Source organism: Crotalus tigris, unplaced genomic scaffold (genome assembly GCF_016545835.1).
Source record: "Crotalus tigris isolate CLP2741 ecotype Arizona unplaced genomic scaffold, ASM1654583v1 scf7180000017744.3724543626:3957646, whole genome shotgun sequence".
Taxonomy (NCBI): Eukaryota; Metazoa; Chordata; class Lepidosauria; order Squamata; family Viperidae; genus Crotalus; species Crotalus tigris.
The window spans coordinates 3,912,600-3,929,181 of record NW_024096611.1 but is presented as its reverse complement, the minus strand read 5'-3'; the positions used below and the strand labels follow the sequence as shown (position 1 = coordinate 3,929,181).

The 16,582-nt window shown below is 36.9% G+C and overlaps 2 protein-coding genes across 6 annotated transcripts in view; one reads left to right on the top strand and one right to left on the bottom strand.

Annotated features, from left to right (window-relative positions):
• Positions 1-16,582, top strand: part of RHOBTB3 (Rho related BTB domain containing 3) — an 86,205-nt gene that overhangs the window by 38,294 nt on the left and 31,329 nt on the right. For 2 of the 5 annotated variants that reach the window (XM_039340437.1, XM_039340436.1), the window contains one exon: positions 4,114-4,162. The exons of 2 other annotated variants lie outside the window; for them this stretch is intronic. The gene's annotated coding sequence lies outside the window, so the exon portion shown is untranslated. Of the gene's footprint in view, positions 1-4,113; positions 4,163-13,444; positions 13,686-16,582 lie in introns of those variants that run through there. One more of the 5 variants, XM_039340442.1, reaches the window with a different exon arrangement.
• LOC120306725 (carnitine O-palmitoyltransferase 2, mitochondrial-like) lies at positions 190-14,668 on the bottom strand. The gene is made up of 4 exons (XM_039340447.1): positions 13,659-14,668; positions 4,287-4,367; positions 2,873-2,979; positions 190-654 (listed from the first exon to the last, which is right to left on the bottom strand). The coding sequence occupies exons 1-4, from the start codon at positions 13,832-13,834 to the stop codon at positions 194-196; spliced, it is 825 nt and encodes a 274-aa protein (XP_039196381.1). The 5' UTR covers positions 13,835-14,668; the 3' UTR covers positions 190-193.

Genomic DNA, 16,582 nt, shown 5'->3' with positions numbered 1-16,582 from the left:
GGAGAACGCGAGAAGCCGTTTCGCTTCTGAGGGGACAGCGCGGGTGCCGAGCGAGGGCGCGATGGTTGCCCTGCTCGCATACCGCTGCGTTGACCCCTGAGCCTTATGGCGGGGCGCGGCGTTTGAAGAAGCGCTGGCTGGCTGCGCTTTATTGCTAAATTATTTAAAGGGTACCTAACAGACGTGGGAAGCGTCAGAAGTTTTTCCCTCCCCATCGTGTCGTGGGAATAACTGAGAATCCACATCGTCGCCGGTCCCATTTAATGAGACTGTCACCGTTCCTTCCCATCTCTCCCCTAAAGGGGGACATGTATGGGATGGAGTTTATTAAAACACGAGATTTATACTGTGACATGTCTAAAGGATAAGCATTCACTAAATATGCTCCATACCAGGATAGAGTAGGTGGAAGAGCGCGGATGAAGTGTTTGAACATTTTACTTTGACCCCATTTGCGGTTTACATAATATATATCTGGCCGTAAATAGTCATTCTTCAAGGAGTTAAGAAATTTTAACGCTGAAACAACAAGATTGGTTGCTCTAACTACTTGATTATTGTATCCAGGTTTGGGATCAGGATTTAAAGAAATGAAAGGGTTGTAGTTGAAAACAACTGGATCCCTCGAAGAAAGGTACATGTCATACCAGGGCCCTACAAAAATAAAAACAATTCAGTTAACAAAATACAGTTAAACATTTGATATATAAACTTGGAAAACTGCAGTTTGAATAGATGTATTACGGAAAATTAAACAGGTCCCTTCAAATCTGCTTCATTCTTCATTTTTTTTAAATACCAGAAAAGCTGCATTTATTTTTGTAACTTTCTGTAAAACATACAGCCTTTCTTAGTATACAATTTTAAAAGACAAATATTTTTAATATATGTGTCTGAGTATGCTCTTAGTTATGATCTGTGAAGTTAGCAATAAAGAAGCCAAGGAATATAGTGAATGCATAATGTTTAGATTTTTTACTGAGTTCTTCAGTTTGGCTTTTTGTACCATGTAATTGATGTATGGCATATGATCCTCCAGCATTTCCCGAATATAAGAACGTAGCTTGTTATTCATAGCACCAATACAGCATTCTATTTCCATTCTTTTCACAGGATTAAATCAATTCATTTATTTCTTATAAACAATTAAGATTCTAGCACAGCGATTCTCAACCTGTGGGTCACAACCCTTTTGGGGATCGCATGAGCCTTTCACAGGGGTCGCCTAAGACCATCGAAAAACACATATTTCCGATGGTCTTAGGCAGGGCTTGTCAACCGCCTTCTCTTCCCCCCCTCCACTCCACCTCACTTGTTTGTGGAAAATATGCTGCTTGGCGGCAGTCTGCACAAACTCTACCAAATGTGCCCTGCAGGGGGTGCATGAAGAGCGCAGGCACAGAGCAAGGCTCTGCCCTCCCCAGAGACTCATTGTGCAGCAACCGGATTGACTTCTTCTTGTGCACGCAGGTCAGCGAAGGGGAGGCCACCGCAGCACCCAACTCCTGCGCCCGTCAGCTGGCGACCCCCGAACTTGTGCTTGTCAGCCAGGAGGTCTGGCGATGGCCGCCGGTCTCCTTTGCCACCCCGCCCATCCTCCTCTGCCCGTTCATGTCAAGCCCACCGGGGCTTGATAGGGAGAGAAGGAGGAAAGGAGGAAGGGACTCCTCCTCCTCTCCTAAGCTTCAAAGCACGATCGGCTTCCCACGGGCGCCACAATCCTTATGAAAGCAGGGGAGAAGCAAAGGGGGTGAGAAAGCTCATGGCGGGCTCGAAGGAGCACCTGTCAGCGTTGGTGACAAGAAATTCCCCACAAACCCAGGGAAGGGGTGTAGAAAAGGAGCCCCCTTTGGGAGGAAATGCCACCTTCTTCTCCTTGGCTTTGCGCTCTTCTGTTCCTCGGCAGCCAGGCTGCCAAGCCTCTGCTGGCTGGAACTTCCTTTCCTTCCCTCCTTCTTGGTCTCTTCCTCCTTCCCTCCCTTTCCCATTGTCCCTTCCTTCACCTCCCTCTTTGTCCCTCCTTCCCTCCCTCTTTCCCCTTGTCCCTTCCATCCATCCTTCCTTCCTTCCTTCCCTCTTGTCCAGGATCGGGGTGAACCCTATAGCTGATCCGCGCTTCTGCAGAGCAGCCAAAAAGCAGGTCAGCTGTAGCAGCTCTCCTTGGCTCCTGTCCAGCAAACTTGCTCAAGCTTTGCTAGAAAACATGCTGCTTGCTAATTTAGCAGAAGCGCGAATCAGCTGTAGCACGGCGCTGAACCTGGGGCTTCTGCTAACTTAGCAAGTGGCATGTTTTCTGGCAAAGCTGAGCAAGTGAGCTGGGTGGAGTTCTCCTCTGCCTCTGGCAGCTTGTCCCCCTCCCCTTGTCCCTTCCTGGTCATGAAGGGGGGGAGGAAGGAAGGGACGAAGAGGGAGGGAAGTAAGGGACGAAGAGAGAGAGGGGGAAGGAAGGAAGGGACAAAGAGGGAAGGAAGGAAGGAGACAATGTAACACTCTGAACGTTCTGAGCCACTGTGATGTTTCGAATCCATGAGCGTGAAAGTACCAACCCACAAAGCTGTAAGCGCTGCAGCAGGGATGGAAAGGGGAGCCCCTCGCTCTTCCAACTCTCACGCTGCTTAAGGCTTCACGTACGGCAAGCCACCGAGGCCAATTTCCTCCGTGAGAAGAGAACGCTTTCCCTCTGCTCCCCCCATTGCATAACCTATTTTTTAAGCTTAGGATAAAAAAACCTACAGTTTCAAAACAGATACTATGCTTATAAAGCCAGATCATCAAAGACAAATTATATTTGTTCAATACAAATAGTTAGCAAATAAAAAGCTTAAATAATGTAAGTCTGACTCAAGAATAATCAAGAATATTAAAAACAAACCTGATATATAACTTGTATGGTTATTAATCCGATCATGTTCAAGAAGATCACGATGTATGATCTTCCCTTCTCCTTTTCCAAACTCTGTAGCAATTTTTACAGTATGTCTAGAAATTACAAATGGATTATGATTATTATATTGCACTTAAATAGGCATTTAAATTATAATTGTATAATTATAACTACATTTATAATTTATTATTTAATTATAATAAAATATTTTTCCATATATGTTAGTGGTCAGGAACTTTTCCAGATCCTGTGCACAATCATGTGGGAACAAACATATTAAAGTCCATGAAATTGTCCAGTATTGTGAGATTTCAGTGTTTCTAGCTAACCTCAGAAGATTTTGGAAAAATTGTCTTCCACAAAACCGGTCCCTGATGCCAAAAAATGATGGGGATAGCTGTTTAAAGGCATCAGGTTAGAAATTGGGAGACTGTGAGTTGTAGTCCTGCCTTAGGCACAAAGTCAGCTGCTTAGTCTTGGGCCTCAGAAAGTGACAATGGCAAACCACTACTGACAAAAACCTTGCTAAGAAAACTACAGGAATTGGTCCAGGCAGTTTCCAAGAGTTAGACACAATCAAACAGAAGAAGGAAAAAAGTCACATTTACACACTTCAGGCTATACAATACTGCTGTGGATACATACACTCATGCCAAAGATTTCACTGAAAAATTAAAAAATGCCACAATGGAAAAATTACCTAACACTGCCTGTATTTTATATGTAACAATGTAACAATAATCCAAAGAATTTTGGCTTATGTTCATGTGCAGAGCGTTACCTGATCACTTTGTTTGGCTCCCCACGTTAGTCAAAGAAGCTAAAGTAACCAGAACTAAGCAGAAAGAAAAGCTGTAAAATAGAATTTCTGCTCTTGCATTCTACTTAGAAACCAGACTATAGAAACAGTATCTATAGTTAGTTTCTAAGATTGTTGAGGAGACAATTAGTTCACAACTAGTGAAACAAACTAAGTTGGAAAAATTGGGAAAGAAGCAACACTACATTCTTACTGATCATAAATGATAAGACAGAGTTCTATAGAATTTTGACCTAGTGCTATGTATAAATATGCTGTTTAGTCCACTGATTTGATCAATAGCTCTCTAGAGTTCCAGACAATAACTTTGCTCAGTAAATCAGGAGATGTTGAAGACTGTATCTGGAATTTTTTGGGGTGTGTGTGTGCAAAACAATAATTCAGCATTGCCCTATAATTTATCCTTTAGGCGAAACCAGCAAGAGAAAATACACTAAGAAAACAAAGAGTTGACTAAGGTACCAAATACAATATTTACAGAGTAACAAGTATTTTGTATATTTTAATCTATTTATATTTTTTAAAATATAATTGCTATATCTGTTCTTTTATTATACAATTATATAATGTTTTTTCTTATACCTGTATTGTTGATCATTCAATAATGGCTTCTGAGCAGCTAAGTATCTATTGATAGTGTCCTCCAGTTTAGGAATAGGTAACCTGAAAATAGATATCATTAACAAATTATAAATTAGCTTTTTAATATCAGTCCTCTCATCTCATTTATGAACTTAGTTGTCATTTATTTACAGTTTTTTTTGAGGGGCATAATATTAGTTCCATCAAGGAGAATGGCAACAATCCCTTGCTCACAGATGATTACCTTAACCCAGCCTCTAGTCACCTTCCTGGATGTTTTCTCTAACTAGGATAGACAGAGATACAGACTAGATGTAGCAAAGTAATTCAGTACAACCATATGGATGAGTAGCTGTCCCCCCCCATTATTCCAAAACTGAAGCAGCATTTAATAACACGAGTCTTACAATTAAGTTAGACTTATTTGTATTATATGTGTTGTAATATCCTCCCAATAATCAAAAGGTATCCTGGCCATTCCAACACTACTCATCTCCTTAAGGACAAACAGACTGTGATTACAGTGCAGGTGGCCAGATTCTGCGCAGCAGCACTGGAGATTCTCAGAAACATGTGATTAATCCACCATTTTATACAACTAATGCAGCAAACCCTTTTGCGTTACTATTCTTTTGCATTTTAATATTCAATGACCATGAGCCTCACAGTTTGATTGATATTATAGTATAGCTAGGCCATGCTGCATTTTGCTCATGAGTAACTGACAGATTGGATGCCAAATTGTGATGTTAATATAGATTTTATCTCTTATTTATTATTTTATTTTAGAAATTTTTGGCAGATGTTGAGTGTTTTTAATTTGTTCTAGTCTCTGACTGTAATAAACTTACTTAACTTGTGTTGTAATAGATCTTTGAAATAGTAAAGAATTGTTATTTCATAAAATCTAACTTAATAAATCTTAATTATAAAAATAATATCTAGGTTTATTTTTAAACATAGAATCCTTACTGCACTGAGGTTAGTTGTTTGATTGCAGATATTTCTTTACCCAACTAGGTAACATTATTGGTGAAAGTAAGCAGGAGGTTTACTTCCTGATGGGAGTGTGGTTTTTTCCCCCCTTTGGTAGTTCCTTGACTAGGGTATTTTTTTCTACTTGATGTTTGTCTGTTAATCCCTGCTTATCTGAATTTGGACTGCTGGAGACTTGTGTTCTGGTCTTTTTGTTTCCTTCTTAGCTTTTTTAATTTTCTCTTTTGAATATTGTGTAAATATGGTTTATCTCTATGTGTCTACTGATAGCTGATTTGTCAGAATGCCAAGCTTCCAGGAATTCACTAGCATTTTTGAATTTGGCTTGGTCTAACAGTTTCTCAGTTGAAACTGTAGTTGAGTCTCTCCATGTATTGTGAGATTAAAGAGTTTTCATTGTGTCTTCTGTCATTCATGGATGCACTCTGCTAATCGCCCATTCATCTTACACAATGGCTGTTCATACAGTGTATAATGTAGATGACTTCTGTTTTTCTTGGGCAATTGGGTCTTTTGGTTTGCTTAAGATATTTCAGAGTGTTGTGGTTATACTGTGTAGTTATAATAGTCTGTTGGTTGTTTCTGAGATCTTTTTGATGTGTGGTAGTATTGTCCTTTTCATGGCTTGTGCTGGTTGTGCTGTAGTGGGTTGAGCAGTCAGGCACTTTTTGTTAAAGTTCCATAGGTATCCATTTTGTTTGTAGATGTGCTTCCTTTTTTCTAGATTGCTACAATGCATTTATGCTCATCTGAATAATGTTCTTACACAGCAAACAAAGGATGAACCATAGACAGAACACAATACATACAGACAGCCAAAGAATTACTGGAGGACAAAGAAATCTATATCCCCATAAAAACCATCCATTACAGAAACTGGACAATCAGATCAAGAGAACCCTCAATGACCTAACCAAGAAAGGGTAAAATCACAAAAGAACAGTGATAGATGAAAAGCATAAAACAATACCCTAATCAAGGAACTACTAAGGAAAAAAGCATACCTCCATAAGCCAAAACTACTCTAAGCAAATTCCATATTTAATCACACTGATGAGATTGCCTATTTGGGTAATGAAATGTCTGCAAGCAAACAGCCAGGCTCAGAGAGCACAAGAACTTCATAGTTCAACCCTGAGCTACATATAGTTTCTTTTATTAAATTAAGTATTTCCATACTTGATAGATTTGTTCTTAAGTGACTGTCTTCCAAAACTACTTTGCTTCAAACATTTATAAAAATTATTTTAGAAGGACTTCCGGTGGTTAGCGTCGATGGTGGCAGCTACATTGTAGCCGTCCTCCTGGGACAGCGTGAGAACCGCGGAATACAGCAGTCACCAGCTGTTCCGCGGCTCGAAATCTCCCTCCCGGGCGAAGGGAGGGGGGAGAGAACCACCCGAATAGAGGTAGAGCATCTCAAACCCCCCAGGGATTTTTTTGGGGGGGTAGAGAGCTTCCTCGGAGTTCGGGTTGCCTCCGCCTCCCAGCTGTCTTTGTTTCCTTTGGGAAACAAAGTGAAACGCCGCTACCATCTCCGCGTTTAAAGAGACAGGGTGAGTGATTTTTTTTTATATATAAAGCGGACAGAGCTGGATAAAGGATTTGGTTTATTGAGTTTTATTTGCTTTTTAGTTCAGGTTGATCTTTTTCTTTTTGTTTTTTTTGTTCGTGTGGAGAGTGAAAGTAAAATGGCAATTTGAAAGTTTTTTTCGGGGGAAAAAGAAAGTGAGTCAAACGGAATGCTATGGACTATATAGTTTTTTCTTTTTTCTTTTTAAGCTTTTTCCTCTTTTTTTGGAAAGTGGTCCTGTGTTTTTGAAATATCTTTTAAACTCTCCTTTGTTTTTTTTAACTTTTTGAGCATTTTTTTTTACAAAGTGGAAATAAGAAAACAATTTTTTTTTAAAATGGCTTCAAAAAGACAAGCAGCTTCTACAGTTCCTAAGGTGGCTTCTTCTCCTGCGATTTTACCGGTACAACAACCTAAAGCTACACCACCATCTTCTCCTCCTCTGCCAGTAATATCTGTACAAGATATGAAAGATATAATGGGAAATGCAGTAACTCAAATCAGAGGGGAAATGAAGGAGCTTCTAGATCAGAATAAAACTGAAATTAGAGGGGAAGTGAAGAATCTGTTGGAGCAGAATAACACCATTTTGAGGCAAGATATAGTTATGGCTCTATCAGGTCTTGCTTCTGTGGTTGAGAAGCTTGACTCTAGAGTTGAAGAGGTTGCAGACAAGGTTGACATCTTGGAAGATAGATTTGAAGGCATGGAAAAAAAGATGGAAATTTCACAGGATGACATTGTTATGTCTCAGTACAGAGAAATGGAATATGCCTTAAGAATTAGGGGTCTCAAAGAAGATATGCAGCAAGACCTGAGAGAGATTGTGGTAAATGACTTTGCTGTTATTTTGAATAGGGAGAAAGAGGAAATACGCAGAGAGGTTGAAAAATTATTCAGAGTTAACTCCTGGATTGCAAAACAGAGAAACTTACCAAGAGATGTGGTGGTTTATTTTGGAAAGAGATCTCTGCGCAATGAAATCATACAAGCCTTTTATAATAAGAGATTCCAGATTGCTGCTCAAGATATTATTATTTTAAAGGAGATCCCATCTAAAATTCTAAGAAAGAGAAAAGACTTTGCTTTCTTATCTAATGAACTTAAAAAAAGAATGATGCCATTCAGATGGGAGATTCCGATGGGTATTGTTCTGAGCCATGCGGGGATGCGTTATAGACTTAATACAGTCACTAAAGCAAAGGAGTTTTACAGTTCGGTCCTGGGAGCAGGCTCACCATCATCTATGATGCAGAAAGTTCTGGATGGTAAAGAGGTTGAACAGCAGTCTGAAGGACCAGGTGTGATGGCGGCTGGAGAGTTACAGTTGGAGTGGTCCCGACAAGCAGAGATTAAAGAGCAAAGAATGACCCGTGCAGCGCATAGACGCAAGGAAAAGGAACAACAGAGGAAAGAGGCTAAAGAATCTCTTCAAGAAAGTGCTTTGTTGCCGGTGGGAGGAGCAAGACCTAAGAGTTCTGCGGCACATTCTTCAATGGCAGATCTTCAAGCAGTCTTCTCCAGGCTTCTGGTTAAGGGAGATGGTAAAGCTCCTGACTTGGAATGTTAACGGCCTTAATTCCCCCCAGAAGAGAAAGAAAATCTTTCATTATTTAAAGCAACATAATAATGATATTATTTGTTTGCAGGAAACACATATTATACCTAAAGATCAAAAATATTTAGTCAATTCTCGTTTGGGATCTCATTTTGTATCTTCTGCTCCTGGGAAAAAAGGGGGTATAGTTATTTACATCAAGCAAAACTTATCAGCCTGTTTGGTAGAATCTGATCTTCAAGGGAGATATGTTATGATTGAAGTTGGTTTATATGGTAAGAAAATACTTATAGTGGGATTGTACGCACCAAACCAACAACAGGAACAATTTTATAGATTATTACATCAGAAATTAACTTTGTTGGACTACAGATCTGTGATATTAATGGGTGATTGGAATGGTGTGTTAGATACACAAAGAGACAAAAAAGGATCTTCTACTTCTTTTAAACAGGCTAAATTACCTAAAGCTTTTTTTGATTTGAAAGAGGACTGGGAACTACGTGACTATTGGCGTGAACGCAATCAGGAGGAGAGAGACTTTACTTTCTTTTCAGATAGACATTAATCCTTTTCAAGAATTGACTTTTTTTTAATTACAACTGATTTATATTTTAGGGTAAAGAATGTTAAAAATTTTCCTAGGACATTGACGGATCATAGTCCAGTCTGGATGGAGTTGGTTGATGAAAGAGAGGAGAGGAGATCGTGGAGGATGAATGAAAATTTATTTAGACAAGAAAAGAATGTTCAAAAATTAAAGGAGCACTTAAAGGATTATTTTGTTTTAAACATGTATAAGGGAACTTCAATGTCAATGGTATGGGATGCAGGGAAAGCTTTTATGCATGGGATTTTGATACAAATGAATAACGCTCATAGACAAAAGCAGATTCAGAAACGTAAGGAATTGGAAGATGAGATTAAATCAAAAGAAAAATTTTTGATTTCAAATCCCACAGATGAAAAGGTTAAAGAATCTATAAAATTGCTTAAAACACAATTCAATATGTTGATGGCTGATCAAACTGCAACTAACTTACTGTATATGAAACAAAATACATTTTGCAATGCTAACAAACCAGGGAGATGGTTGGCTTATCAATTAAGAAAGAAACAGACAGAGAATTATAGATAAAATAAATTATAATGGTAAATTAGTATATCATAAGGATTTGATTAAGAAATCTTTTTTAGATTATTATCAAAAATTATATAAGAGTACTAAAATACAGGTTTTAGATATAGAAAATTATTTAAATGAAGCCAACTTCCCTAAATTAACAGAAGATCAGAAACAAGAAATTAATGGTTTAGTTACTAGTGAGGAAATTGAGACAGTGATTAAAGAATTAAAATTAGGTAAAGCACCGGGTACGGATGGTTTGACATCTATTTATTATAAAACCTTGGTGCAAGAGATGATTCAACCTTTAAGAGAACTTTTTAACAATATATTATAGGGTTTAGAGATTCCCCCGTCATGGGGTAGAGCTTTTATATCTTTAATCCCAAAAGAAGATCAGGATCTTACTTTACCAAAGAATTACAGACCTATATCTCTTTTAAATGTAGATTATAAGATTTTTGCAAAAATTTTGGCTAATAGGCTTATGAGGGTTTTGCATCAGGTTATACATAAGGATCAAACGGGTTTTATAACTGGAAGGTACATGAAGAATAATGTCAGACAAATTATTAATTTATTAGAATACTTAGACAAAAATAATCAAGTTCCTGCAGGACTGATATTTTTAGATGCTGAAAAAGCTTTTGATCAATTGAATTGGCAATTTATGTTAAGATTAATTGAGAAAATGAATTTTGGAGAAAAAATTTTACAAGCTTTTGGTCTTATTTATCAAAAACAAACGGCACAACTTATTGTTAATGGGGGTTTATCAGAGGTCTTTACAATTGAAAAGGGGACTAGACAGGGATGTCCATTGTCACCACTGTTATTTGTTTTAACTTTGGAAATATTGTTGATTAAAATTCGAGAATCACAGGAAATAAAAGGAATAGAAGTTAATAAAAAAGAATATAAATTAAGAGCTTTTACAGATGACTTAGTGGTCACCCTGTCCCAACCCACTTATTCTATAGTAGAGTTATTACAATTGATATACCAATATGGACGGGTGTCGGGTTTTAAAATTAATAACAATAAGACTAAAATATTACCTAAAAATATGACCATTTTGGATAAGCAGACTTTGGTTAAGTTGACAGATTTTGAGGTTGTTGACAAGGTAAAATATTTGGGGGTTACTTTATCTGTTTCCAATGCAAAATTGTACAAAAATAATTATGAAAGGTTATGGGTCAGGATACAAAGAGACTTGAAAAATTGGGAGAAATTGCAATTATCCCTTTTGGGAAGAATTGCGGTGATTAAAATGAATGTCCTGCCAAAGTTTCTTTTTTTGTTTCAAATGATACCTATTTTAAAGAATGAGATTAATTTAAATGAATGGCAGAAAGGTATCAATAAGTTTATTTGGGCGGGGAAAAAACCAAGAGTAAAACTTAAAATAATACAAGACATTCGCGAGAGAGGTGGACTTAAGGTACCGAATTTGAAATTGTACTACGATGCGGTGGTTTTAACATTAATTAGTGATTGGGTTAATTTAACAAATGTAGAAATACTCCTTTTGGAGGGTTGGGATTTACTTTTTGGATGGCATACCTATTTAATTTTTAATAAAAAAGTTGATAGGGTTTTTAAATCTCATATTATAAGGATTTCTCGATTTCGGATTTGGAGGAAATATTACAGAAGTGATTTTAAAATTCCATTATGGGCTGTACCCTGGCATGCGATAGAGGGGATAAGGAGAGGAGTTAAGATGGATGGTGTTTCTTATGCACAATTACTTAGATGGGATGGTAAAAACTGGCAGTTAAAATCTTTGGAAAACCTAGCACAAGAAAATATCATATATTCATGGTTTCAGTATAGACAAATAGTGGATAGATGGAAGTTAGACTGTAATGTGGGTTTACTTAGAGAAGATGAAAATTTTCTTAAACAAGTAAAAGATCAAAGACGAACTCATATTAAGAGAATTTATGGGGTGCTAGTAGAATTGGATTCAGAGGCAGAATTAATTAAAGAATGTATGATCAAATGGGCACAAAATTTTGGTGAACCAGTTCTACTAGATACCTGGGAAATTATTTGGGTGAGGAATGTCAAATTTACACAAGCCCAGAATTTAAGGGAGAATTTTTATAAAATGTTTTACAGATGGCACCTTGATCCACAAAAAATGTCTCGTATGTATCCTGACTTACAGCCTAAATGTTGGAGATGTGGTTGTTTGGATGCTACTTACTATCATATTTGGTGGTCGTGTAAAAATATAAAAGCCTTTTGGATTAAGATATGGTGGAATATTCAAAGAATTTTTAGAAGGAGGGTAAAATTTACCCCACAATTGTTTTATTAGGTATTGTTACTGACTGTGATATTAAAGACACAACATTGATGTTAAATTTAATTACAGCCGCAACGCTGTTAGTAGGGCAATGTTGGAAGAAGGAATCTCTGCCTACTTTGCAAGAGTGGCTTTTTAAAGTTTCTTATTTGGCGGAAATGGCAAAGATTTCGGCTTTCTTGAAGGATCAATCGCAGGAGAAGTATTTTGCGGTATGGAAAAAATGGATAGATTTTATACAATATAAGTTGGATGTTAAAAAATATTATTTAGCTTTTCAATAACTTATATTTAAAATTTAAAATATTTTTTAGATTTTCTTTTTTTTCTTTTTTTATTTTTTTCTTTTAGGTATTATTCTTTTGATAGTTATATTTCTTTATATATATATTATTGTTAATCATCTTATAATTTGTTTAATTAATGTTTTTAGTATTTAGATTTAATTATGGTTTATACTTTTTTTTAGATTATTTGAAGAAATTTTAATTAAGCCTATGTTCAGCTCTGGGAAGCTCGGGGGAGGGAATGGGAGGGTTGGGGAGGTTTGGGGATGGGTTGTTTTGTTTCTGTAAAATTTTAAAAAACTTAATAAATATTTACAAAATAAAAAAATTATTTTAGAAGCAACTTTTAATGATTTGAAGAATTTTCTATATAAATTCACCTTTTTATAATTAGAAACCTACGTAGAACAATCAGGCTTTCCTAATTTTTGCTTATTATTTTGATCCCTTTCAGATAATTTTTGAACCCATTCAGATTATTCCAGTTTTAAAGGGTGGAATTAAACTATTCTACTTTTAGGAGAAAATAGGAAGTTCTTCGTAAAAAATATGAAAAAATTAAAATGTTTAAAATATTTAATTCCATAAAATACATAATAGCAGATTAAGTATTTTACCAAAGTATTCTGGCTTTTTAATGTTTAAATTTTGCTTGATATTATTAGGCTAATCAGGTATCAACTTTTTTATTACTAATTTTTAACTTGCTTTTGTATTTTATTATTAATTAGTCATTTTTGTCATTTTTTAAAAAATTAACATTTTAAAAAGGTCACTTTATATATAAAAAACTTATTTTAAATGTAAATAGTAAATAAAATCTATTGTCACTCTCCACTTTCCCAGTGTCTGCTGAGTAGTTTCTTGTTTAGAGATGAACAAAAGAAATTCTAGCTCAGATAACCTATTTGCATAGGTAGGTACACACACCTCAGGCAACATATCAGCACCTGGCATTCTCAGATCATTTTTCTCATCCCATTTCTCTTCAAAAAACAGTAGACTAAGTAGTACTGCATAATTCCTCTTCCCAACAAATGCTTGCCTCATTGGACTCTATGGGGGAAGTTCCTTGAAGAATATTTTTGTCTAGATTTATGAACTATTGGATGAGGGCACCTGAACACAAACATTTTTGCTTCGACAATATAATAGGGCAGAAAGAGATTGGGCTTTGTATGGGGAATCTTCACAGGAGAGATCCATTAGAAAAATAAGCTATCCCAGGCCTCTGTCAACCCCCCCCCCCAGCTCAGCTGCTCTGCCTCCGATAGCAACAGGGATGCTATTTTATCAAAGAGGCCCAACGGCTTAAATAGTACTGTTTGGGTTACATTTACAAAGAGTGTATGAGAAATGTGGCATCCAAGTGCTTTCCCGTACAATCGAGTGGTCCAGCTACATTGCAAGAATGGGGGGAGGGAAGGAGAAGGAAGGATGTTTTCGATGTACTCTAAATCTGCTTACTCCTCCCCCCTTCCCCTTTCCATGAAACTTGATGAACGGCAGAGGAACCTGGGCAAGCTGGGCTGGAAATGCATGGTAGGAATGGTGCTTCGATGCACGAAATGATGGTCCGTGTCCTGCTCCGACACGATCCCCTCCGGCTGTCCTACGGTCCTCCAGTACTGGCGGCAGCTAAGCGCGCACCGCAGCATCAAGGCGCCCCACGGGGGCTTCGCTCGGCGCATGTCGGGCTACTCAAATCGGAGAGAGAAAAGAAAGGGCGAAATGCCACCCCACCGCAACCGATTCTCGGCGGCACGCGCTCCTCCGAATGGCGGCAAACGGCCAAAGGCGGTAGGAAAGAAGGCCTCCGCCTGGTATCCAAGGCAACCGGAGAACGCGAGAAGCCGTTTCGCTTCTGAGGGGACAGCGCGGGTGCCGAGCGAGGGCGCGATGGTTGCCCTGCTCGCATACCGCTGCGTTGACCCCTGAGCCTTATGGCGGGGCGCGGCGTTTGAAGAAGCGCTGGCTGGCTGCGCTTTATTGCTAAATTATTTAAAGGGTACCTAACAGACGTGGGAAGCGTCAGAAGTTTTTCCCTCCCCATCGTGTCGTGGGAATAACTGAGAATCCACATCGTCGCCGGTCCCATTTAATGAGACTGTCACCGTTCCTTCCCATCTCTCCCCTAAAGGGGGACATGTATGGGATGGAGTTTATTAAAACACGATCTATAATTTGAAAATAACAAGAAAATAAAGCTTTGTATATGTTCATTTTTTTTAAAAAAAAAATACCGATAGAATTTCCTAAAGCTGTTTTTTTTTCCCGGTAGGTTATCAAATGCTTTGAGATGTATACTCTTAAATATACGTGACTCAAAATACTAAATATGCCGTATTTGGAAATAGAATAAAAATTCCAATTCAATTTTTCTTGCTTTTTAAACAATGGAAGTGGGGCAGTGATTAATTTCTATCTAAAGTATTTCACCTACCATGAAAAGAAGTGTTGCTGGAAATTAGGCAACATATAAATCATTATTACTATTAATAATAATCAGGCAGATTTTTTAATGCTTCATCTTCCTAAGTAAAGTCACAGGAAAAAATTATTTCTATGATTCTAATTTATCTGATAGGATTACTTTGTAGTCAGTGTTAAAAGCCGTTGGCATTGTCATTATTTTCTGGGGTGGATGGAGGGAGGGAAAGTCTAGCAATCACTTTCCCATTAAAATCTAATTAATGAAAAGCATTTTGCCCCACAAAATTTCCCCAACTCTAGATCAGTAATACCGGTATTCATTACATATGAGTCATTCTTGCAACAAATTATGGTCACAATTCTGCAATAGTCAGATATTATATTAAACATTAAACATGTTTGACATAATTGCAATGTCAGAGGCATCTGATTTTGAATGAAGAGATTTAAAGTGAAATGCAGCAGCACTGTTGTGATTTAGACATTGATATTTTGTGCCTTTCCATTTTTGGGATTTCAAAATGATTTTTCTTTATTTCATAGGATCCTCTTTAAATACTGAAAGTAGTTAATAAATATGTTGCTAGTAGATTTGTTTTAGAATCTCAAAGTATTTTTATATTCAAACAAAGAAAATAGAAGATTGCTATTTTCTCCATGAGTTTGATTTTATCATATACATTTCTTAAAAAAATGCTTTCTGGTCCTTAGTTTTGCTGTGATGAAAGAGAAACTGTGAGTTCCATTTTGACATCTTGCTTTATCACTGTAATATAGTCCCTGAGAGAGATCACAATGATGTTTGTTTAGGTCATAAATCTATATTCTAGGCTGGAATATTATCTCAAATGTGTTATCAGGCTGGGAAATAATATATATTGTTATGACACTTATTTTTAGAATTGAATTATCAGAATAAGATTAATGTGCATGTTTAGGCTTTTGTTTTATATGCTGTATTTTGACTATAGCTTGACTCCCTTATTCAAGAGGTCTGGGAATAAGATACTAGTGGGTGGTTAAATATTTATAATAAAAACTAAGCTATAGGTAGTCCTTGTTTAGCAACTGATTCATTCACAGCTCAACAATGATGAAAAAGTAACTTTGCAACCAGTTCTTGCATTTACAACTTGGTTTGTAAAGCAAGGCAAAAGTAAGAATAAGTACAGTCGCAGTTTCACTTAGTGACCACTTAGCTCAACATCTGGTTAATTATGGTTGTTAAACTACTTATACAACAATAAAGGATATCAGATTAGGCAGATTTATAGCGGTTAATTTACATTACTAAGGAAAAAAACTTAATTTAAATAATTTACATTGGTTTCTACTAGAAATTCATATAATTTTGAGCAGACATGCATATTAATATTTTTAATAAAACATACTGGCTTGCAACAAACAATCTTCATTTAATTTTATTGCTTTTAATGCCTTTTAGAAGACTAATAAGACTTTATACACAAATATTTTGGGACACTATGCAATGTGTCTTTTTTAATGCTGAGTTCTAACTGCATATCTTTGTTGGCTCTGTCTGTACAATACATGCAAACGTACAAACATGAACTTAAGGCTGTGATTTTTTTTTTTTAACTTCGAAGAGCATTTTCTTGTCTCTAGGAAATTACAGATCCCATTATGGTGAACAAAGATGTCTAGGTTTACTTATAATATACCCTGCTTACAACATCAGCTAGAACAGGGCATGTCATATTGTTAGCCAAGGACCCATAGGAGCCTAAGCCTCCTTAGAGCATTGACAATTGTCCATAGCAACTGACAAAGTTTATCAGTCTGAAATTGCCACAGTTAACTCCCAACTCCAATTGGGTTTAACGGAAAGAAAAAATAAAAGGACCTAAGTACTGAAATAGCGAATAAAGATATATTTCTTTCTCTGTTGAATTCATAGGGGATATAAAGTATAATAATGATAACTGCAGGTTCTTTGCTCCATCTGAAGAAACTTTCCAGAAACTTTTGAGAATATTTAGTGTGTA

What these genes read in the sequence shown, in the direction of transcription:
- LOC120306725 (XM_039340447.1), bottom strand. Translation starts at nt 13,834, where the DNA reads ATGCGCCGAGCGAAGCCCCCGTGGGGCGCCTTGATGCTGCGGTGCGCG. An exon ending in TTCCAGCCCAGCTTGCCCAG is followed by an intron (nt 4,368 to 13,658) that starts GTTCCTCTGCCG and finishes ATCTATTTTCAG; the next exon opens with GTTACCTATTCCTAAACTGG. An exon ending in TTGAATGATCAACAATACAG is followed by an intron (nt 2,980 to 4,286) that starts GTATAAGAAAAA and finishes TGTAATTTCTAG; the next exon opens with ACATACTGTAAAAATTGCTA.